This window comes from Eschrichtius robustus, chromosome 1 (assembly GCF_028021215.1).
Source record: "Eschrichtius robustus isolate mEscRob2 chromosome 1, mEscRob2.pri, whole genome shotgun sequence".
In the NCBI taxonomy this organism is placed as follows: domain Eukaryota; kingdom Metazoa; phylum Chordata; class Mammalia; order Artiodactyla; family Eschrichtiidae; genus Eschrichtius; species Eschrichtius robustus.
In genome coordinates, this window is record NC_090824.1 from 8207953 (window position 1) to 8234293 (window position 26341).

Below are 26341 nucleotides of genomic sequence, written 5' to 3' on the forward strand. Positions count from 1 at the left end.
CTGCTTATCCCCATTCAATCTAGTTTAAAGTTTTTTACTGCAACTAAGAATGCCATCACCACCTGCAACTTATTATATAATCATATTATGCAACTTAGTGACTTTATCAGTTCAGTATTTTTCCCAATAATCAATGCTGACTGTTGCAGAAAAAAAGCTATTTCTCCTCCCGTCCCATATATACTCATTTTCATAATACTTTACTAGTGGTAAAATATATACTCATTTTCATAATAGTTTACTAGTGGTAAAAGGCCCAATCATAAGACTAATGTGTAAAACTTAATATTTGAAAAATAATATGAATATACAAGGTTGGGATACTCTTCTATGATTTTATAATGCAGAAGGAAAAAAACAAGTGGGAAATTTCTTTGTAGGGTGCCTTAAAAATACCTCTTTCTTGACTAGACCGTAACTGTTCAAGGAGTAAACATAAGTCATGCTTTCCTCAAAGAATCCTCAAGAATGGTCCAAAATCCAAGGTACTTCAAAAACAACACCAAGAGTAGGCTGTTGAGTTCTGTCTATTGTATGAACGGTAGGGACAAAGTATACTGGCCATAAATATCATGGCTGTATTAACTAATTTTTAGTACAATTCTGAAATATTGGCATGGTTTTGAAATGCCAGAATATGTGTGGTTTTTAAAGGTTTATCATTTTGTGGGGAAAAAAATTACTTGCAGCAAATTACCAAATTTTCTCAATTGGTAAAAATTATGCCTTGCATAAAAATAAAAGGATTAGAGGCCTCTGTTGTTCTTGAAAACCACCCCGTCACCCCATCTCTTTCTTTGAGAAAACCTACACAATACACATTTTGAGAGCTTTCAGAATGTGTTCTTACACAATAGACCCCCAGCTAGTCAAAATGAGTTTAGGTGTATCAAGAAAATTATACCCGTTTTTTAAATGGTCTAAATAGATATTAAAGGAAAGTTGCTCCCATTTTGCTAGGCGCAGCATTCTGAGAGATCACACAGTGAGAAAAATCTCTTACCATATGTAAACCATAAATCATGTTTGAAAATAAAATTGTTAATGAAGAAACTGACATTTCTAAAGCAGCTGTTAGAGGTAACCATTCTTGAAACATGTTTCTGACACAAAATCTTAAAGCTCTAAAACACAGAATTCACTGAATTATATATTTCTTTAAAAAACTTCAAATGTAATAATGTGCCTTCTCATTCAAGTTACTTTAAATTGATGAATACAAATACATACATTTTCATGAACCCTTGGATTGCTTTAGTTTTCTTTGCTAGAAGCAATAACATTTTACTATCTCAGGTAATATTTCTCTCATTTATGAGTATTTAGATAGTAAAATACCTTAACTAGCCTTATACTTGAGGGGGGAAAAAAGAATTACAATTGGAAAATAACAGTATTTAATTAAAGCAATTTAGAGTTTATATGAATAAAAGAGAATCTGATTATTTTTTAATCTTCATTTTTTAATATCAAAAAGAAATCTGGATTATTCTCCTTAAATTAGTGATGGGGTCTACTCTCTTCTTTTGTCATTAATAAATAAAACAAAAATACTAATATATTTTCTCACAGTAAAAACCATCAGTATAAGGACCTTAAATTAAAATTTCAGGTATAAGGAACATTTTTCGTAATTACAGTCAAATTTAAAATCACGTATGTATCAAAACAAATACCTCTGATGCTCATTAAGCAAAGTTCAGATAACAAATGACCTCCCCGCATGAAGGGACGCATGAGTCTTCCCTATGCACAGCTGGGAACTGGCTTTGGTCTAAATGGGCATCAACCTTACTACAACAATGCAGGCCCTTTCCTAAACTAAAATCTCCCGTTTTAAAATGTAAGGGATTTTCTTAAGTAAGAATATTACTCTATCTTTATAAATGCTCCTTAATTTTGCTCCCACTCACTGTCACAGCTGCTGCTGCTAGCCTCTGGCTGAGACATGCTTTGATGTACTGCTCCCGGGGACTCCTCACCTCCTAATAACAGAATGAACAAGACAGGGGAGGAAGGGGAAAAACAACAAGAACAGGAAGGAATGGAAGACGGCAGCAGAAAAGTAAGAGGCACTATTTCAAAACCTTTAGCTTCCAGAGTGACGTTATACACTCGCTCTTCAGCTATCCCAAGGATTCTCTTGGGTAAATTCAGATAAACCTAAGGACGTACTATCCATAATATATAATGAAGAAAATGTTAATAAAATCAGGGTGAAGATGATTCTCTTTGAAAGTCAATTTTTGCCTTCCGCAAACAAGCATGGCTACCACTGTCAAAGGGAAGGTAAAAATACATCACTGGCCTAACTCTACTGGGCACTTACACTTTGATGAAATTTTTACCAAAAATAAGCCTCTTCTATTAGAAATCAGAAATATTTCAGGACCAATAAACTAATAAATAAACAAAAGGCAGACAGACAGAAGAGCTATCTGGCGGGGGGCGGAAATGGTACTGCAGCCAGCTCTGAATCTCTCCTCACTGAGGCAAGTAAACCATCTCTCATGAAACCTGGAACACATTTTCCCATCTTCTGAGCCCCACAGGTGTGCCTACACACGACAGACTGGCCATTTATTAACCAGACCAAAGTCCAACCTAGTCTTGCCCTTTGCAGATGAGGCCTTTGCTAATGTCTCTCCTGGAACTACTCCATACTAGAAGTGCCTTCAGCACCAGTACATGAGCCATTGAAGAAATGACTTTATACCTTGCTTTTTGCTTCAAGACCTTTGGGAAGTGATGATTCAAGGTTTTAATTCCTTGCATCCCAACTTGCTGAGAGAAAAGAAGAGTTGGCAGACTCTGCAGTAAGCCATGTACTAACCACCTGACTCGTGACGTTCCCTCTCACGCCCAGAGTTCGGTGGTAAGTGCGGGGAACCGGAGAGATAGTAGCCTGAGAGGTAAGAGTTCTGGTCTCTACGTCTAACCCTTTCACAACAGTTCTGTCACTTAAATGCTCTGTGTCTTGGGCTCCATATCTGCAAAATGAGAGTAACTCCTGGTCTCAACTTCATGATTATTGCGAGCATGATTATAGCAAATAACACAATGTGAACAAAGGACATTGTGATACATACTGTATAAATATAAGATCTTCTCCTACATTTTTTTAATTATAAAATGAGAGTGTTATAACCCAAATAGTTAACCCCTTATTCAGTGGGAGGAAATGAAATTTGTGTTTATTATATATATAAGAAAAGAGCTAATAGGCAAGACTGTTCAACTTACGGGTTTGTGGGGCCTCGAATGTCTGTGTATCTGAGCATTCCACATCTTCAACACCAGGTTCTGTGCTCCGCTCTATTTCTTTCTTTCTCTTCTTACATATAAAAATTAAAAAAAAAAAAAAAAAAGAAAGAAAGAAAGAAAGATGTGGCATGATGGCCAATTAAGAAAATACACAAACTTATCAGATATTAGCATATATATATGAATCCATACATGTGTGGGTGTGTCAAAACATACAGGAAGAATACACACAACTTCATGGTGGGGGTCACTAAGGAAAGGGGTGGGGGATGAAAGAAAAGGGGATTAAGGGAAACTTCAACTATACAGTTAGTCTGGAAGTGGGTATATTTCTTATATCCACCTCTAACTTTTTATGCCTCATATAATTTATTATTGAAAGCCATGTTTTAACCATCAGGACTGATCATACAGAAACCCTCTTTGAAAGCTGATACTTGCTCAGGCCAATGATACTTATTTTCCCCATTTTACGCTGCATGTGTGGGGTGGGGTAAATGTACTTGATAAATAGGAAAATATGTGCCTGGCCCATGTACTGCATCAGTGGTTATGCCCTCTAAACTGATGGGGAAATTCTGTGGATCAATAATGGCAAACTTCCAATAAATGTTTTATAATTTAAAGTTTAAGAGGGCCATAAACCTTACTGTAAGAAGAGTCTTAAAAGTAAAAAGCTCTCCTAAAATCTCAAAAACAGGTTGGATTTTCCACCACTCTCTCAGGCCTTTCCCATTTTCTACATATTTTTCTAGTTGAGTGTTACTTAGGAGTTAATGCCTATGTTCTGTCACCATCCATTCTTCCCAAATGTTCATACAATTTCTTTTTCTTACTTTCTATCACTACAACATTTCCTAACTAGCTCAGTCCTGTGTAAAGTTTTAAAATACTTAACATCTCTATATGTAGGTATAACTATAGAAGGACATTAGTAAGGAATTGAAAACTTTGCACTTTTCATACAACTTTATCCCATGTAATCTCAAATCTAAATGTGTTAAAATCTACATCAGAATTCATTACTCCTCTAGGTTGCCTAAAATAAGTCTGTAGCATTTAGGAAATCATCTGATACTTCCCAAATTTCACAGATTCACGACACATCAGAATGTCCTCATTTATATCTTCCTAACAATATTAAGTTAAACTTTGCCTAAGAATTTTCCTCACTTCGGGCCATTTTGTGTACAGCTATAAAAGGGTATAATGTCTGCTGACAGGAATTGTTCTTTTGCCTAATGCCAACCATGGGTTCTGTTCCAAAGAGAACTACATGGGAAAGCACAAGTCTACTCAAGCCCCGTTGTGTTAAAACCTCTGAATGGTCAGAACTGTTATTATCTCTGTATTACAGTTAATCCCACTGTTTCAAAATATTCTTACGGTGGCTGTGGAAAGATTAAACCTCAGAGATTCCCATCATGGTCCTGAAGAAAATGCTTCACATATATAAACATAACATCTTGACTAAACCTTAAGAAACTTTCAAAGGCATTCATTTAGCAGATTTGTACATGGAGGTATTACTTCTCAAAAATAGCTGGAAAAGTGGCTGTAACTTCATATAACTGATGAGAGAAGGGGAGAGTGCCTTACATCTTTCTTTTCCAAAGTGTTGCTTCATGATTACTATCTAAACCCTGCTGGGCTGAACAGATTGGTTCGATAATTACATACAATAACTGCAGTGGGCAGGTAACCCTCAGCTGGCACAGGGCAGCTCCCCTGTGAGAACTTCCATATGCAAACTGCACTGATGGAGTGCATTAGGTACATCTTTCCTGCCGGTGCACAGGCCTGATTAACGCCAGCCAAGACTCCAAGGTTAGCATGTCAGCAGATTTGTGATGCATTAGGCAGGAATAAACACAGACACTTTTGTTCGTTCGGACCAAAATTAAGGAGGAATATTTCAGTACTATATTGCTTTCCATACAGGAGAGAATGCATTTTCCAGTTTTAGGAGGGCAGATTTTTAAATGCTCATTATAAAGGGAGCTATCCAATATGTTCTACCTAAGAACCTAGTGCATTCATCTTGTTTTCAAGCTTATTTAATAAAAAGGAGCTTTCTTAATCTCCGTGCAGGTAAATTACATAGGAATGAAAATCAGACAGTATTCAACCAACAAAAGAAACACCTGTATTTCAGCAGTATGTACTGGGGGAAGCACTGAATTTCATTAATCCACACTTCAGTTGGGTATCTCTTGCCCAACTTTTCTGACAATGTATATATCAACAGTTTGGATAGAAAGGACCAACAGTCTACAGACTAAGACCAATTAACAACAACCTTCAAGTTAAAGAATATCTAAGTCTGTTATTCATTGCATAAGGTGATGAGTAAAATTCCAAACAATTCGCTGCCAGCTTCTTTCTACTGATATCACCAAATGCTTCATTTTGTTATTTGACAACATTTTAGGCTTCAAATAGTGCATAGTTTGGTTCTCTTTAAACAGAAAATGGCTTCACAAAGTGCACTAATCTCTGATTTTGTCATATGCCATACCAGGTCTCACAGGTGCCTTTATTTACATTTATAAATGAAATCAAAATATTGCATGACACGCAAGAATAATTCATAAAGTTAGGATAGAGTTTTCTTTTAATTCAGCATGGCTAAAATATCTTTAAAAACTAGGCTTATTTTAAAGGGCATTAGTGTATATATTACACATTGTATTTTTGCAGTGCTCAGATATGCTAGGCTAAAACTTAGTTAATTAGCGGCTTCTCACTTCCAATTTAGAAACAGGAAGACAAATCAGCTAGATGCATCGGACTGATAATTTACTAACAATCCAAACACTGACTGGAGACTAGTTATAGACTTAAAGCTGTTTTAATGGAAAAGAGAATAAAAGTCTTCAGAGACAAAAACCAAAGACAATTCTTCGCATCCCAACTCAAACATCCAAAGATAACCTCTAAATGCTTTCAACAGCATCGAAGAGAAGCCAATCAGATTCATGCTTGTATCAAAGGAGATGAGTACTGAAGAACTGTTGTTGGGTTTTTTCCCCCTTATTACAAAAGTCATGAATGTTCAGTATAGAAACTTAGAAGGTACAGCCTAAAATGTTTAAATGGTACTGCACATGTGTGTGTCGAAGAACAAAGAACAAAGAACTCTAAACACAAACATGAGACTGCAATACGCAGTTAATCTTACTGGACTTATTTGATTAAGGCCACTGAAATCATCATGCAAATGTATACGCTTTATAAATTACTATTACGGTCCTTAACAGTAACCAAAAATGGAATATTTGTTACTCAGTGGCAACTAAAAAGGACATATCTTCTATGAAGGTAAAGGAACGCATGTGCTACACCACAATATTTACGAAACCAGTGGATTTTAGTTAAACTTCCCTATCTAGACAGAAACAACTGAGGCTGGGGACAAAAGAAAGCTGGGAGAAGCTGCTCTGTGTTGCCAGCTGCTGGTGGTGAGAAGACAAGAGCTAAGGGCTCTTGGTTCTTATGAGAACTTCTTTCCACAGAACCACGCTGCCCCCCACGGGACTTTTCGGTGTGAGGTGGCAGTTGCCAGCCGTGGTGCTTTCGTTGTAACGGATCCCCTCCTAGAGAGCTAGCGTGCACACACATACTTGTGTACTTGGCAAGCCCAGGGCCACACTCTACTTTCCTTCTCTCCTACCCTGGACACTCCTGGAGGGCAAGGACCGGGGTTTCCCCACGTGCTGTCATGCACCTCAGACACACACAGATATCTAGGGCTCTGCACCTGCTGAGGAACTAGTCCACTACTACTGTAGTAATAAAGAGCCGACTACGTGTTCTACCAAAAGCCCCTCAAAAACTGTGTAATGTTTAAATGGACATTAAAGTAATTACAGAAATGTTTTGCGAAAAAGCAGGAAAAGGTCAGACACAACTGAAAAGGGAACAGATGAAAAGATGGGAAGTGGGTCAGGAAATGAGTAAGTGACTTAAATGAGGGATGAATTTGAAGAATGGTCTAAAAAACTGTTACGATACACTGAAGTGATTTATTATTTTAAACAAGTTTCCATGGTAAAGGTTGTGATAAGAATAACGCACACTACAATTTCCTTCCACAGTAACCTTGATTCTATCAGAACAGAGGTAGGAATCCCATCATGTATTTTCTAAGCACCTACTGTGTGCTGGGCACTGTTTCAGGCTTCATTCTCATGGAGAAAAACAGACACTAACAAATCATTAAAGCAAAAGAGTAATTTTAGCTTTTATAAAAACATTAAGCACACACAAGTTAAATTTCTAAAACTGTTTGCATTTATGTAAGCCCTATAAGAAGTCATTTGAGAGTTCCATAAATGAGTCTTTTTGAGTAAGTGACCAATGTAATCCCACACACATGGGATTTCACTCTGTGAAATATCAATCCATCTGTAAATGTAACACAGGCATGAGTGCATGGCCAAACCCTGATTTTGTTTTTTGTTTAAACTTAGATATCTCTCCTGTCCACACTTTTAATTATCTATTTTGAAGGTAGTTAATAATTAACATATTACTCAAGTAATTTTATCATTTATTAGCAGGTCTGGGGGTTTAGCAAAAAAAAAAAAAAAAAAAAAAATGCATGACTAACAAAATGTGGAATATCTACGTCCTTCACTAGTTCAAGCTATCCCACTCTTATGCCACGAAGAATGAAGAATTTGCTGTAATTATCTGAAAATGGTGCACCAAAGATTATTGCTAACTCATGAGTTAGCAAATGATACCGATGCATTTGTAGACTCTGTCAGAAATAAATAAACAAATGAAAAAACTGCATCTAGGTGGCAAGCAGAATTGACTGCTTGCTCCATGGGCAGCACACTTTTTAGCAAAAGCACTGCTTTCACAAAGTAGGCATATTTGTCTACTTGCTTATCTGGAGCGAATGTGTGTCCCTTCTGAAGTTGGGCCTACTGAGGATCTAGAAACAAGCTGCTTAACAGCCTTACTGTCACCCATCCTCCTAGAAAAAACATAGCCACTGAGGAGATAATGAGCTGAAAAAAAAGTTGAACCTGATCACATGATCTTCAGGAGTACTGCATGACTGAGAACTTACTCTCATCGAATTTTCATATAATAATGGCAATCACAGACTGGAAAGGTCTCCCAACAGCACTTCTGAAAACAGTAAATCCATCTTCCAAAGTTGGCAACAATGGCCTTTCGTGACTCTAATATCATTCATCTCACAAGGACCACGAAACTTCCAATACGATCAAACCTGCAGTCACTTAACAACTGAGAGATGTTTTCAGAGATTCAATAAACAAAGGTCTAAAGGCTAATGTGTCACTGTATTCTCTTCTATGTTGGAATTAATATGACACTTCTTCATGCTTATTTTCCTCTGAGGGTTCCATGACCTGCACCATTAATGTCAAACTTTTTAGCAAAGTTAAGGTATTTCAAGGGCCAACTTATGGGGAGAGGCAAATGGGTAGCTAGTTATGGTTTAATTGTCTTTAATATTTATACCTAAAATCACTAGGAGATTTTTAAGGGCCTTGAGCTCCTCTGAGGAAAAAAAGCTATGTAAATGCATAATAATAATTAATGGTTGCATGGCCCTGGACAAGTCATCTAACCTCTTCTGAATTTCACTTTCATCATTTGTAAGCAGATGTATCTCATATCAGTGCTGTAAAGTATATGTAAAATAATTTAATATTGACAGACTACAGAATACTATCAATACATAAATGTTCAATGATAACCTAAAGTTTAAAGGGTTGATATCCTATTACCAGCACCGAGCACCATCAAGTCCCCTGGAGAATTTTCAAACTTAAGAATTAAAAGCACAAGACTCTGAAGCTATAACACTGCAAACTAAAGAGGTCAATATTTATAAAGATACATATTTCAATGAAAACCAAACCCTATGTATGTACTAGTGGGGAATTAAATGCTCTCAAGCCACACTTGAGCAAGTTTCTTACAAAATAAACCAGGCTACATTAGAGTTCCTATTAAAAACAGACTGCCTGACCTCCCCCCAATAAGGCTATGTCCACAAAATACATAATTCCTAAACACATAGGTAGAAAACAGCGAACATAGATTTCTCTGGCACTCAGAAGTCCTCTGCTTTATGTCCACTACCTATGGTCCTTTAGTATCAATCAACAGCTTCAAGGAAAAAAGTTAACTTCAAACTCATTAATGTGATTTATCCATTTTTAATATGAGTAACTGATGGAGCTGCATTTTGGAACCTTTATTTCACAGTAATTACCATCTTGTCTTTGTTGCAAAATCAACTTTTACCAATTCCCCATCATTTACTATTCAAAACAATCAATTTGAACACACATACTCACCAAGTGAATGTAAGCCAGTCTTCATTCACATCTGCCCAATATACTCTATTTCATAAACTGAATTTTTAAGGATGTATGACCTTAGTTCAAAAGATTCAAATGAAAATGTTCTGCTATTTTCTTGACATCAAGAAACCAGAAAGACGTGAGAAAATGTAAAGTCAGTGAAACAACAGCATTAACAATAATATTGCAGTTAACATTTACTGATTACTTATTATGTGTTCAGCACTGTTCTAAGCACTTTCTGAATCTCATTTAACCCACACAACAATCTTATGAGCAAGACAGATAACATTATTTCCACAGAAAGACAGCTTTAAAAAAATGTATCCCTTATTAAAAAGAAACTCACACAAATGTTTAACATAATTCCTAAAAACTAGTCATGATATCAAAGAAAAAGGGAATCCTGCTCTAATACTGTCCTTTGTGATCTAAGTTTTGAACATATCTTATAAGCATATCTTTTTGTTATGTCAAAAAATAAATCCCCCCGGGTACCATTCAAGGCATTTATATGATGCCAAATTTCCTTCTATATCTCTTACAATAAAGATCACAACATGGCATGTGTGAACAATTGCCTACATACATACATTGGTCATGTGGCTGATAAGTATTATTATTTAAAGTCTTTTAGACTTAAATGCCCAATATCTGCTTTCCCTATTTGCAAAAGGGTTGTTTTCTACACAGAAGCTAGAATTCCAAGGTAACTCAAATTTTGGTTTGCAGTGGTTCTCAACTATGTCTGCACAATGTAATCACCTAAAAATCCTGAGGCTCAGGTCCACCCCCAAAGCTTTTGATTTAATTGGTCTGGGGTGCAATCCAGACAATGGGATTTATAAAAGCTCCCAGGTGATTTTAATATGCAGCCAAGGATGCCACCCCTGCCTTTCATCTACATTAGAATCACCTGAGGCACTTGTGGTACGGTGCCCTCCCAGATCACAACATGCAAAAAACAGCTGAAGACTCCACTCTGAAAGAAAACACAGTCCTCCCCTCAAAAAGAAAATTTTATAAAATGCATTGGAGGCTTAAAAAAAAGATTTAAAAAATTGAGGAAATGAGAAATGATAATTTTTAAAAACCCAGAGATAAACAAGGAAACTGCATAGCTAATAAATAGAAAAATAATCATTATAGAACTTATAAGTATATTAGAAACATTGAAAAACAGCAGACTGAGCTGACAACTAAATGACATGAAGGAAAGGTTTGGGATGATTACAGATGATAAAAAGAAATAGACTAAGAATTAAGCAGTTAGACATGGAAGATGTATATGATCTCTATATAGTCAGAGACAACTACAAACATCACTGAGATAAATGAAAGAACCTAAATAAATATAGGGGTATACCATATTCATGGAACAGAAAAGAATACTGTGAAGATGTCAGTTTTTCCCAAAACGACAGTCAGTGCAATCTCAATCAAAATCCCAGAAGAATTTTTGTGGAAATTAATAAGCTGATTCTAAAATGTATATGTCAAGTCAAAGGGCCAAAAACAGCAAAGACAATCTTAAAGAAGAATAAAGTTGGAGAACTTATACTATCAAATATCATTATGAAGCCAGTAGTTCAAACAGTGTGGCACTGACCCAAATACAGATGAGCAGGCCAATGGCACAGAACAGAGTGTCCAGAAACAGACCCAAACACATATGGTTACCTGAAAACCAGCTACGTGCTGTGGGGACATTATAATCTTTTCAATAAATAGTTCAGATCAACTAGATATCCACAGCGGGTAAATAAACACCGACTCACACCATGCGCAAAATCAATTTCTGTTAAACTGTAGACCTAAATGAAAAAGATAAAATTTCTTGACAAAAGATTGCCTTCATGATCTTGAGGTAGACAAAATTTTCCTAAAATAGAATACACAAAACACTAGCCATAAACAAACAAAAACCTGATAAATTACGCTTAATTAAAGTGAAGAACTTCTGTTCATCAAAAGATGCCATATTAAGAGAGTGAAAAGATAAACCACAGACTGTAAAAAAAATATGTGCAATACATATATTGTATATATATACAAAGTGCTTAACTCTGCAAATCAAAGGAAAGCAGACAACCCAAATTTTTTTTAATGGACAAGACTTGAAATGCACCTCACAAAAAAAGGATAATCAAGACTGACAGGCTATGAAAAGGTGTTCAAAATCAATATTCTCAAGTAGATCAAATTAAAACCATAGAGAAATATTAGTAAACATCTACCAAAATAGATAAAATTAAACATAATGCAGTAGCTAGTGTCAGTGAGCAACTGGAACTCTCAAAAGCTGCTGTGGGAGAGTAAACAGGGCAAATTGCTTGGCGGTATCTACTAAAGCTACTAAGCATATGTAAACCCTATGCCCCAGGAATTCTACTATGTATACACCAAACTTGAAATAATTATATATGTTTCCCAAAAGAATTTATAAGAGTGTTCTTAACAGTATTATTGCAATCACCAAAAACTGGAAACAAGGCAAACATCCACCAAGAGCAGAAGGGATAAATGAACCATGATATAGTCATATAATGGAGTACTACACAGGAATAAAAAAACAAAAGACTTTTGTTACTTGTGACAGCACGGAAATTCAGAAATGCAAGGCAGAAATAGAGACACAGATGTAGAGAAGAAACGTATGGACACCAAGGGGGGAAAGCGGTGGGGGAGGGGGTGGTGGAGTGATGAATTGGGAGATTGGGATTGACATGTATACATCAATATTTATAAAATAGATAACTAATAAGAACCTCCTATATAAAAAAATAAATAAAATAAAATTCAAAAAGAAAAATAAAGAAATACAAATGAATGAAAGACAGACACAAAAGTGTACAAAACGTATGGTGCTACTACTATGTTTTTCTTTAATAGCAAAACTAATTTATGGTGTTAGAAGTCATAAAATTGGTTACTCTTACTGAAGGGGTAATGGCTGGGAGTAGGGCACGAGAAAGGTTTCTTGGGTTCTTGCAATGATCCATATTTTGATTTGGGTGACATCTAAATGCATACGTTCACTTTGTGAAGTTCAAATTCCACAATTATTTGTGCACGTTTCTGTACATATGTCATAATCTCACTCAAAAATTTAGGGAAAAAAATACTTGACAAAATTCAACCAAATAAGACAAGATTCAAAATAAAGAACTCAATAATGGGGTATCTAAGGAAAGGAATTCTTAGTAAACACTGAATCCACTTAGATACAGAACTAAGGCTAAACCACCATTAAAAAACAGAAAGAAATGTATCAACTGCAACAATCTAAATTTACATAATTAAAATACAGTTTCTATCATTCTATCACGCAAAAACAGCTAGATAGATCTTCACCAAATTTAGATGGTATATTTGGGGCAATCTGACCTTAACTATAGGCTACATGGTATAAATTTAATACTACATTAGGTGTGATCATCTCAAAGAGATAGGAAGTTGTCCACCAGAGGAGCTGCAGGCCACTGATGTGCATTGGAAGACCTTTCTCTGCTCTTGTTCAACTCTTTGTACCATGTTCCAGGCTGAATGCCAGCAGGAATTTATTTATTATTTACTTAACAATGATTTTTAAGGGCACGGTGATACTTAGTGTCTTTCTACTTCAGATTTATGTCATCCCCAAATTCTGTGCTTTAAATAATACTCTTAGGTTATTGAGACTAAAAACAGTTCAAAGTGGATACATTCATATTTCACTATAGTTTCCGAATTTACTATACCATAATCAAGCATGGCTGTAAAAAAAATGGATAGAAGGCTTGCTTCATTCCACTATCGATCAATTCTTATAGGTTTTTTACCCTATCTCTTAGGAATATAAAGAGAAATATACATTGAATTGATTAAACTTATCCCTTTCAGAGATATGAGTGTCCTAAATACAAAGAACACATACTTTTTTTTTAAAGTTTTAAAAAATTATGACAGAGGAAAAGAAGGAGCAAGTATGCAATTATAAGGATTAATACAGTTTCTAGGATGAAGCATTATATTCAGCTCTGAACTTCCTAGTAACCAGAGCAAAAAAAAGAATCTCAACTATATACTCCTTCCTAAAAAAGAGAAGGACTACTAATGTCTCAAGGAAGAGAGCTTTCTCTTGTTGGGAGCCTCCAGACTGAAAAGTTGGATGGAGCTCTGCTCTTATCTGTTTTAGATGTGGCGTATTTACAATTTATTTGAAGAAAATGTTCTGATGCTTTAAAAAGAAAAAGAAAGAAAGCTTAAAAAAAAAAAAAAAACTGCTCTGGTCCAACTCTTTCACTTTACAAACAAAAAACAAAAGGCCAACAAAATTAACAACTCACCCACAGTTACATGGTTATCAAGGAGCTTCATGATCTTACCTAATCTTAACTTTTATTAATTTCTTTTTAATACAAAAACAGTCCTATATCAGCTCTGAGGGGAAAAAAAGCAGCAAACTAATGAAGGAAATCTAACAGTTCAGCTTTTTATTCATTTTCTCCCCCTAAATGAAGCTTTATACATGTAGGGGATGATCTAACAAGAAATTTCCAGCTTTCTGAACTACCCAAGGACACAAGAGAATTATAAGGTCACAGATGTTAGCTCTGCAGCAGACTGACCTATTCAGCTGTAAAGTCAGCCAACCCGCAGAAACCAAATTTTCTCTAGCGTGTAGGTACAAACAACAGCGACTTGCAAAGCAAAGGGGAATGGTACTGGACAAGTTCTTACCTCAACAGAGATCTTTACTTTTCAATCAGCAAAATTTTAGAGAAAAACACTACAGAAGCCAGCTATAAATATTAACGTACAAAAATCTGTCCTGAGCAAGAAGATGCATGTTGTATGTTTATATGTGTACGCAAACTGTAAGTTTACCACCTTACTGAAAAATTCCACTGAGCCTTCCACTTGTCCTCTTCACTTAAAGCTGGATATGGCTTTCCACACGGTTGTTGACCACAAAAATGGAGCAGGTGCAATTAAGACAAAACTTATGAAAGCAAAAACGATGTATATATAGATGCATATGTATAATTTCAGATTCTGTGATGAAATTACAAAGAGACGTACTATTAAGCCAAAAAAGTCAAATTCATGATCCAATGTCAAAATTCCTATCTTCTTTGTAAGTTCTTTTAATATGCTGCTTCTTATTTTAAAGGGAGAAAATCTGTTTTTAACTCTTTATCTCATAGTTTGGAATCTAAGATTTCCAAAGGAATCTCCTGGAGTTTACAGAGTTAACGACAATTAAAACAGTCAATAACGTAAAAAAATTTTTTTCTTCTAAAAGCAGTTTTCCTTTCCCATGTAAAAGCAACTAGCACATTTTAGTAAACAATTCCAGATTAAAAAGGAAACTAAGTTGATCAATAATTATTAAAAATAACCAATAAGTTGATGTATACCTGCAAAATCGAAATTTTAAAGTAATACCAGGAGTTATTTACATGCCTGCGCAATATTTCTACCATAAAGTTTATTATTTAACATTTCTTTCCAAAAAATTAATCCCCTTATATACAGATACACAGCTTCACATAATGAGATTTCTGTAAAGAGCAAAATAATGTTCAAATGGGAAACACAACACGACAACAAACAAGGAAACTTTCCAATGTAACTTTCAAATGGTAATTTTTCAAAACCAATTTTCAAATAGTAAATACTTGGACCACACCAATGAACAAGGAAAAAGTGAAAGACAAGATCAACCCTAAGGGGTGACGCGGGAGAAAAGAACACACAGACTATGAATTGAGTGCCCCACCCAAATCCCTCTGCCAGACATTAGTATCCCGAGTTAGAATCTCTTTAGGAATTTCCTAACTTGCTACTGGACATAAGAAACACATAAATATTCATTTTTCTACCACCCTCTACATATTTTTCCATATCATAAAGAGTTTGCTTTTACATCATGATGATAAATATTTAATTGCGTAGCAATCTGTTATTAGTTCCTTTACTGAGCTACTGGTTCTCTTACCTAAAATTAATATTTGTTGCAATTATAGTCACATGACGCCCAAAGGAAAATTCAGTAACAAAACTCACCTTTGTTATTGCTTTTGCTTTCAAACTTCCGTTCTCCACAACACTGAGGTCCAGCCTGCTGTCATCCTCACTTCCTACAGCTTTCAGTCCTTGCAAAAGAATATCTCGTAACTGTTGATAAAGAGGTTTTTCGGCATAATCCAGTAATTTCACTGTTTCCATGTACTTAGCAATTTCATCTAAAAGAATAACACAATTATTTTGTAATTTTTTGTCATAAATACAGTGTACTTTTCTAAGAAAATGATACATGGTTATACTAAAATTAGAATGCAAATGTATAGCTTGTTAAAGATGTTTTTTTCAATCACTTCTTCAATGGAAAGTATGCTTTTGAATTCAAGAATTGTCAGATAAGTCAAATAAAAAACGTATTTTGAGAAACAATGTAAAAAACATTTTTTAATTGTGAGAGATAGTAAGACAGAAGACATGCTTAACATTTAAATATATACAAAAAATAATTGCTGTAGTTTTAAAGCTATGTTTTTAAAAGGACCTAGAATAAAGATTATAAAGTAAAATGTGCTTAAGTATACAATAAATATCATAGCCAGTATTTTTTTTTTTTTTTGCCACAGAAGCCATTAGTGCTACAGAAGACAGCTGCATTCTTTGCATAAATAAGAAATAAAACATATGAAAAACAGGTTGAAAAAAAGAAAAAGAAGCAAGGCCTGGTTTTCCCATAAAAGAGAAAAATCGACTTCTGAATGATGAAAGGTTTACTGTACACTGAGGCAGAACCAAACCCATAAAAAGAAATCTTACTAGTCAAGATCAACACTTTTCAACATCCATCTAAAAATCCATCTTTAGGCTAATGACTCATACATGTTATATCCCCAGCCCAGCCTTTCCACTGCTCTCCAGACGTTTATATCCACTGATTTCCACTGACTCATATCAAATCCCAACAAATGCAAATCCAAACTCCTGACCAACCCCTAAAACCTGTTCTCCCTGTGGTTTTCCCTGTCTTGGTTACTGAAAATTCCATCCTTCCAGCACCTCAAGCCAAGAATCCTCTTCCCACACCCCACATCCAATAAATCAAGAGATCATGTCAGTGCTACACACACACACGCATATACACATTCATTCATTCAGGTATTCATTAAGCACCTACCACATGCCAGGCATGATTCTAAATACCTGGGTACATGAGAAAAAAGAAACAAAACTCCCTCCCTTCAACTTTCTTAATCTGAAAAAGGGGATCTATAGAAAACCTAAAGCAAACATCACCAAGTATGATAAAATACTGAACACTTCCCTAATGAGAGAAGGAAATGGCAAGGAAGTCCACTTGCACCGTTTCCATTCTGCCTGAAAGTCCTGTAGCTTTTAGCCAGTACAGTAAGGCAAGAAAAGAAACAGAAGGCATCACGAGTGGAATGGAAGATGTAAAACAGTTTATTCACAAACATGACAGTGTGTGCAGAAAATCCTAAGGAATCTATAAAAAAACTTCTAGAACCAATATGTAAATTTAACAAGGTCACAGGATATAAGGTAAATATTTAAAAATCTATTTTACTTCTATATACTACCAACAAGCAATTAGAAAAATAAATTTTAATAAAAACATATCACTTAACAAGAGCATCAAATACCTAGTAACAATTATAATGAAAGATGGGCAAGATTTTTTCCAGATTAATACTATAAAACACAGGTAACACAGAAACTGAGACCAAATTAAACAGAAGACAAAGTATCAATAGTATAAAGATGCCAATGCTCCCCAATTAGTCCACGGAGTCCATGCAATCCCACTCAGAATTCCAGCAAATTGCAGAGGGAGAGGGTGTGTGCAGAACTGACAAGGTGATTCTAAAAGGTACACAGATATACAAATGATCAAGCAAAACAGCAAAGTCAAGTATAAAGAAGAAACAGTGCTAGAGGACTTAAACTACCATGTATCAAGACTTTAGATAAAGCTACAGTAATTAAGACAGTGGGGCCCAAGAAGAGAAAAAAAGAACAATGAAAGAGCCCAGAAACAGACTCACAAATCCACACCTGATTTAACACAAAGGCGGCATCACAGGGAAAGGCTGGTCTTTTCAAGAAAGGCTGCTGTTAACTCTGTTAACTATGCAAGGTGATAGATGTGTTAAATTATGTCCATCTTGGTCATCATTCGCCCATGTGTACGTACAGGCAGGCACACCTCAGAGACACTGCGGGTTCAGTTCCAGACCACCACAATAAAGTATCACAATAAAGCAAGTCACTTTAATTTTTTTGGTTCCCCAGTGCATATAAAAGTTATGTTTACACTATACTGTAGCCTATTAAGTGTGGAATAACATGATGTCTAAAAAAATGTAGGTACCTTAATTAAAAAACACTTTATTGCTAAAAAAATGCCAACCATCGTCTGAGCTTCAGTGAGTCATAATTTTTTTGCAATAGTAACATCAAAGATCACTGATCACAAATCACCATAACAAATAGAATAATAATGAAAAAGTTTGAAATATTGTGAGAATTACCAAAATGTGACACAGATAGGAAGTGAACAAATGCTGCTGGAAAAATGGCACCAACAGACTTGCTCGACTCAGGGTTGCCACAAACCTTCAATGTGTAAAAAACACAATATCTACAAAGTGCAATAAAGTGAACGGCGATAAAACGAGGTATGCCTGTATATCAAATCATGTTATACAATTATATTTTTCAGTTATTCCTCAATAAAGTTAAAAAGTAAATAAAAACATCCAAAAAATGCAACAGTGGGAATTAATTTCACAAATGCAATACTGAGTGAAAGACAAAGAACTCCAATAGAAACTAGAACATTAAAAATCCCTGCCCTCATGAAACTATCTGTTTTGTTCACTCTATGATTCCATTTCTATATAGTTCAAAAACAAATCCTTAGTGTTGGAAGTTAGGCTAGTGATTCATTAGGCCAGTGGGAGAGGCTCGTGTTTGGCAGGAGGCACCAGGGGGTGTTTCTGAAAAAGCCTATAACATTCTGTTTCTAGATGTGGTTGGTAGGTTGCAAGTTTAAACGGCATAAGGTCAGGGCAGACCTCCCTGAAAAGGCGATAACTGAGCAATGGCTTGAAAAAGACTTCTAAATATATCCAAACCGACCACTCCTCACTACCTGCACTGCTACTTCCCTTGCTTGGATTATTGCAGTAGCCTCCTACCAGCTCCTGTTTATACCCGGCCTTGCTTCCCTAGCAGTCGATCTTCAAAACAGGAGTTGGAGAGAGTTCCCTTAAAGATAGACAATTCACGTCCCTCTTCTCCTCCAAACCTCACGTGCTCCTGCTCAAAGTAAAAGCCAAAGCCCTATGATGGCTTAAAAGCAGGCAACCCTCAAATACACCTGGCACTCACGTTCCTTCTGCCTGGAAACGCTCTTCCCCAGACTTCCCCAGAGCTCGCTCCCTATCTCCTTCCTACAGCTACTCAATTGTCATCTCCTCAGTGAGGCCATTCCTGGCCACCCTATTTACAATTCCAATCCACCTCCTCGCTTCACTCCCCAACCCATCCCCACACCCCCTAACTCTGCTCACTGCTTTCTTCTTTCTGCCACAGTACTAACCATGCAATATACTGTGAAATTCACTCGTTTGTTTACTGTCTACCTTTCCCAACTAGAGCTTCATGAGGATAGGAATTTTTATTTATTTTGTTCACTGGTGTATCCCTAGTGCCTAGAATGGTCCTTCGCACACAATAAAGCCTCAATTAAAAAAATAGTTGAATTACTGAATGAAATTTGGTTCCATTACTGAAAGCACTGAATAATAACTGAATCAGGCCCACCTGTGGAAAGGGAAGTGCCTGTTTCACGAGAGCAGGCTGCAGTGCAATGATTACACTTAACAATGCCCAAGCTCCTACGTTACGGGATATTCCACAGACCTCAAGACTTTTTTTCTTGCAGAAAACAAGATCCCTATGAACACTCAAGAAGTCTTTTCTTGGGCTTCCCTGGTGGCGCAGTGGTTGAGACTCTGCCTGCCAATGCAGGGGAAACGGGTTCGAGCCCTGGTCTGGGAGGATCCCACATGCCGCGGAGCAGCTGGGCCCGTGAGCCACAACTACTGAGCCTGCGCGTCTGGAGCCTGTGCTCCGCAACAAGGGAGGCCGCGATAGTGAGAGGCCTGCGCACCGCGATGAAGAGTGGCCCCCGCTCGCCGCAACTAGAGAAAGCCCTCGCACAGAAGTGAAGACCCAACACAGCCAAAAATAAATAAATAATTAAATGATTTTAAAAAAAAAAAGAAGTCTTTTCTTACCTGGCTTGCTCTTCTCAGGAAAACATTTGTCCATCAAACCTGCAATATTTTCTCTGTATCTGTTAAAAATTAAAGGCTGAGTCACTGTTTGAAGCTTGATGCCACAGAAAGTTATTAATATTTAATAACAGTAAAAAGCACATTAAGCAGCATTGTGCTACATCCTAAATACGCTTACGGACATTCTTCTAAAATAAATTCAACAAAAGCCCAAGGAATCTTACTGTTTAACAAGTACTTTCTTATTTCTACACTAGTATCAGTTAAAACTAGAGTCCCCATCAAGCAGTTCTGACTAAACATCTGCCTTATCATGATTTTGCCCAAAATAATTTATTATCAGTTTTCCTTTACCTAATTTTGGAATCTCTAACATAGTTGGGATCTTTCAAATTATCCTCCCAAGGAAGATGGCCGCTAAGCCACTGGATCATGCAATAACCAAGGATTTCCAAGTCACCGCGTCTTGATGGGGCTGTGAAACAAAGAAGCAGATTCAGCACACTGAAACAATGTTTAAGGTAGAATTTCAGGTACATCTAAAGGAATAAGGTAAAAGGGTCAACTCTACAGTCTTGTTTTTCATCATCAAATCTTGACTCCATTTTGAAAAAAGCACCGAACACTGGGCAGTATAAAAGAAATAATTTACCTCCAACTAATAATTTACTTTAAAACCCAAACTGGCAAACTCTACAGTTTCACACTGAGACTATTAGCCTAGGAAATAAATTATAAAACAATGACACATTAAATAGTGCCCTTGGAAAATGTGAAGATATTAAAAATGCTATAAGCTATTAAGAAGCCCAGAGAACTGGGGATTTTACCTCCTCCACAGTGTTGGGTACAGAAAAAAAAGAAACGACTGCTGAAGAAACAGGCCAACTTAATAGGTGACAAAATAAAAGTCTACCTGTTACAAATTTGTAGCTGCGTAAGAAACTTACAGACTTTTAGGGGGAAAAAACCCCAACATTCCAATTAAGCTAAATAAAAACAAAAGAAAGCCTTATTGCAGCTGACTGAACTACCTCCACCACTGAAACCCTGGTGATCTTTGAAGGGTGGGAGGAAGACAGGGAGGGAACACAGGTGCCCTCACATTGCACAAATGTAGGAGCCTAAGCTCTCCCTTCTTCCCCCATCCTATCCTGCCTCTTCAATTCTGATTTACTTGTCTGAGTATTCATTGCAGAAGAACCGTGTAGGAATTCAGTTGAAAGCACTGGCAATGTGTCTCTTGTTCAGGTGCCGCTGACGTACCTGCACCATTGTGCGCATCGATGCTGGTGAATTCAATCGTGCCATCGTGACATCTTTTGGGGTCTTCTTTGTATTCTTTATGAATTCCTTCTGGGCAGTACCGATAAGCAAGGCCATAATCTACCAAGTACACCTATAAATGTCCAAACACCAAGACAAATTAAAGGCAAAATGACTACACATATACTCCTTTAAAGCCCAGAAACAGAATACTGTCACCTGAGGGTAGGTAGATTCATCCACAAGGCCATACTACAGCATCCCAAACAAGTTAGATCCAACACGCAAACAACAGCAAGCACTTAATTCTGAAAGACTTACTATTTAAAGAAAAACGTTAAATGACCATGTAGCTACAGTGCAGATAATATCACCTGACTTCTTTAGACAAGTATGTGTTACACCTGTAAATAATCTTGTCTCCTCAATTTGAGCAAGGATTATAAATCTTACACTTTTTCTTACAGCATCTAAAACAAAACTGAGCACAGAGTAAACCATCAATACTTGTTGCAATACAACTGCTACACACTGTAAGACTCCTAACTTAGTTGACACATGATATGTTAGTTATTCCCCTCTGTCTTCACTTATAAAATAATCAAATATCAATGCACTTCATAAAAATATTTCACAGATTATAATAATGATCTGAAGAACTTTTAGATGAGGCTCTTAGCTACATTTAAATATTATAATATTAAGGTCAAGTCTTCATAATTAGAACTAAATTTTAGTATTATATATACACATATCTATGGGATGTATGTGTATATCTGATTAGCATACAAAGCTAATAAATTTGGCTTTCCTCTATTCCAGAGCCACATATTACATCTCTAATTCTGGGTAACTGTCTCACAGATTTATGTATCTGGTCACAGGAGGGAAGTGAAGTAAAAATTTGGGGCTGGATCTAACACATACATCTAATACTAGAAAAATCACCCTATCCAAAACATATGCCCAAAGGATAACCAAGCTGCAAAAATACTTCCATCTAAACAAAAGGCAGCATGTTTTAACCTAAACGCATCTAAAACAAGTTGCCTGGAAATTTTGTGATTGCCTTTAGGATTTCTCCATTAGCCTGCTCTAGACCAGAAACTTGCTTCTGTTCTGCGTATACAGATCCCTTACAGCCACTGTAACAGAGATGGGGAAGGGGAGGCAAATATATGAGATGACAGGAAAACAAAGGGGAGCCAAAGGAAAAGGGAAAACTAAGCAAGAGGAAGTCAAAGTTAGGTCTGAGACAAAAACGAATAAAGTATGGCATATCGACATACACAGTTAAAATGTTTAAATATTCCTTTCTTATACAAGATCAAGTAAGAAGTGAGAACACACATGAAATGGATTAAATACAGTGGCCCAACTATGAGTGTCAACGAAAACTTACTTTTACCAAAATCATGGAATCAGCTTCAAGAAAATTATGAATCCCTCTACTCCAACTAAACTGACCCAAATAAAGGTATAATAACATTAGCTTTTCTCCTTTCCTTAAAAAAGTGAAAATTACAAAGTGAATGTAATAAGCTTAAAAAATGCACATTTGAATTCCAAACCCTACAAAATTTAGACAGCTAAGATATTTCTGTAAACCAACTGATTCCAATAATCAACATGTTAAAGATCAAATTCTCCAAGTAACAGAACACTTACATTTGATGGATTTCTTGAACAAAGGAAATTTAAAAAATGACAAAGCAGAAAGGCAAACATAATTCATTGGTGCACTATATAATTTTAAGCTTCCACCCCCAAATAGCTATTTGAAACTCATTTTGTATCACAAGTACTTCTTCTGAATATTATTTAGGGCAAAATAGCCAACTTGATAAAGTGCCAACAAATCGCATCAAAAATGTAGAATGTTAACTAGATAAAAGTGTCAAGAAGAAATATTATTATTACCATATCTAGTTGAAAAAGTAAAACTTCTGCAGGGGTTCAAAAGTTCATAGCAACCATACTTGTTTTCAAACAACAGGTTTTAAACAGTAAAAATTAAAGTTACAAAACTACCTGGTCAGGATTCTTGTAGCTGAGAAGAAGATTTGAGGCCTTGATATCTCCGTGTACGTACTCATGCTCGTGAATATATTCCAGAATATCCAGCTATAAAAGCATCATATAGAATAAATTAATGCAGTACCTAACACCAACCAGCAGAGGACCGAGCTTCAACACAACTAGGCTTTACTGGATTAAAAACGAGAAGAATGTAGCTCACATACAATTCTTAAGCTTAGCTGCAAGACAGTTTTCCGAGAAAACCTTTTGGCATTTGCTTCATATATTTTCTGAAGGTCACTCCCAAAGCGATCCATTATCATAAACCTGTAACTAAAGACAAACAAGAAAAGTCAATGAACAAAATGTAACTCAGGAAAACCCATTTTGCAATGAGTACTCTCCTTTCAAAGTAATTTTTTTCAAGTCAATGTTTACTAAGAAAGTAGAAAGACAAGGCAAGGAAAGAAAGAAGGAAGGAAAGACAAACATTTGAAACAAGTTCTTCCAACTAGAAATCTCAAGAGCTGTGAGCGCTTTCCTGTCTTGACTTTTACCTTACGGGCCTCCTAGTCTCAGCAAGTTACATGAGACAATATTCAATGTAAGAAAACACCCACAGAGAGAAGACAACAGATACTTCACAGTAAAGATAACATAATCTGAGTAAGATTGATGTCACTAATTTTTGTCATAGTTAATGTTAATTTATGTTTCTGTATATTAGCTTCCTGCCTGTGACTGTTCTCTTTTTTTAAGGCACATTTTAGCAGTATTAACATTCTGTTAAAATCAGGACTGCCAAGAGATGCTGTAACAATAGCTAAATGCAGTAAAACTGCTTAAATGGTGTAAAAGAACTGTATACTAAGTACTCAACAAATAAGATTTGGGGAACAGTAAATGTCCTGGAAAAACATGAAGATTTTTGGTTTTGCCACAAACCAACTCTGTCACCTTGGCCAAGTCACGTTTCTTCTTTGGGCCCCAATTTCCATAGGTGTCAAATGAGAGAGTAGGGCCTCATGCTTTCTAAGGTCTTTTCCAGCACCCAAATTCTAAGATTCAATAACCATTCAATAACCAGATTCAATACACACATATTTCAGTGTGTACTGAAAAACATCACCTAGTTGCAGTAACATGGTTCACCTTTTGCTCTGTGGACCACTTTTATCTTTATAGAGTTTTCCAGATTCTGAGTTGTCTAGTTAAACCATTCAATAAAATCAATAAAAACCAAGAACACACTCAAAATGTATCAAAATATCTTCAAATGGGGATAAGATTAATAACCATCCTAACAACTACAGCTGGCATTTGTTGAAGCCTTGGTACGAGAACAGCACTATTCTAAGCACTTTAGATGTATCAGTGCATTTAAACCTCACATCACCCTTATGAGGTAGGAGGTCCCATGAGCCCCATTTTACAGCAGAAGAAAACTGATCATTAGTAACTTGTCCTCTAGGAAGTGGTGGATCCATGCTCCTGACCACCACACCAAACATATCGATATAAATGAACATAAGTAGGACCCAAAAACCCCACTTATATATTTTAGGTTTCTAAGATAAAAATACAATATGAAAAGTTCAGTAAGGAAGGAAGAGCTAACATTTAAAAGACAACACGCGAAATAAAAAATTCAAGATTCTACCTATTTTTGAAGTGGAAGAGAATTAGAGATCTTTCGAAACATCTTTTAATAAATTAATTAATGTCTATAGCGGTAAATTGATTTGTCCAAAGTCATAGAATTAGTCAGTGGCAAAATGTCTTCATTCTTGCAAGATTTTCAGTACCCTGACCTCTAAAATATTAGAGGGGGGCTTCCTTGGTGGCGCAGTGGTTGAGAATCTGCCTGCCAATGCAGGGGACGCGGGTTCGAGCCCTGGTCTGGGAGGATCCCACATGCCGCAGAGCAGCTGGGCCCGTGAGCCACAATTACTGAGCCTGCGCGTCTGGAGCCTGTGCTCCGCAACAAGAGAGGCCGCGATAGTGAGAGGCCCGTGCACTGTGATGAAGAGTGGCCCCCGCTTGCCACAACTAGAGAAAGCCCTTGCACAGAAACGAAGACCCAACACAGCCATAAATAAATAAATAAATATAAAATATTAGAGGGAACAGTAATTTTGACTCCCTGATTTCCTCTGTACAACAGGTTTTGAGAGGTTGAGGGATGAGACCAAGGACAAATGTACACATTTGTTTTTACAAATAAGTGATGTGATTGTGTAATTATTATGAAATAATATGTAGGTAACAAGAATACAATCTCTGCTGTTACTCTGAAAGGGAGCTAAAGCACACTTGGTTAATTCAACCAGAGATCTATTAATATATCACATGAAGTAGACCTTTGTTTTTATTCACAGATCACTCCACCACTGCTCTCAACAATCCCTTAATCGCCTCACCAAGTCTAAATTATACACATCAAGTGAAGCATGATTCTGAATACTGCATATAAATTTTTACCACATTCTTCTGCAAGGATATGTCTACCACTGAGTACTAAAAGGAAAAGCTACTTTAAATAACTCTTCTAAAGTAAAACCATCGATGTACACTTTCCTGGGGACTTGGATAAAACAATGCAAACAATGGGAATATATAAATCAGTATAAATGATTTAATAATGATAGCAGCTAACATTTTTATGAGCCTAACACTGTTCTAAGCACTTATATTCATATCACTTCAGATGAGTTACAGGGGTAAGTAAGGATTTCTGGCAGGGGAGGAGGGCTGGAAGGACAATCTTACTTTCTATTTTTTTACTTTTGTAAGAACTTAAATGAGGGAATTCCCTGGCAGTCCAGTGGTCAGGTCTTGGCACTTTCACTCATGGGGCCCCAGGTTCAATCCCTGGTCGGGGAACTAAGATCCCGCAAGACGTGCAGCACAGCCAAAAAGAAAAAGAACTAAGAGAACTAAAACGATTATTTTTAAGAGCTTCAACCTAAGAAGTAAATCAATATCTTATAGGTGATCAACGTTCCCGTTTAGGAAATACTTCTAGGCACTCTGGGTTACAGAAGACACAGGCCGAGTTGTAAGGTCACCACAAGTCAATGGTGAGTCAGCTGTACCTCGAGGGTGTCTGTC

General features: G+C 36.4%; 1 protein-coding gene across 3 annotated transcripts in view; it reads right to left on the reverse strand.

The window, feature by feature from the left end:
- Positions 1-26341, reverse strand: part of VRK1 (VRK serine/threonine kinase 1) — an 81868-nt gene that overhangs the window by 2098 nt on the left and 53429 nt on the right. For 2 of the 3 annotated variants that reach the window (XM_068550620.1, XM_068550715.1), the window contains 7 exons: positions 23455-23563; positions 23243-23335; positions 21212-21344; positions 20300-20420; positions 19946-20004; positions 15669-15847; positions 3244-3334 (listed from right to left, as the gene is read on the reverse strand). In XM_068550620.1, the coding sequence (XP_068406721.1) occupies positions 3244-3334; positions 15669-15847; positions 19946-20004; positions 20300-20420; positions 21212-21344; positions 23243-23335; positions 23455-23563 (785 nt within the window). The remainder of the gene's footprint in view (positions 1-3243; positions 3335-15668; positions 15848-19945; positions 20005-20299; positions 20421-21211; positions 21345-23242; positions 23336-23454; positions 23564-26341) is intronic. The other variant, XM_068550698.1, reaches the window with a different exon arrangement.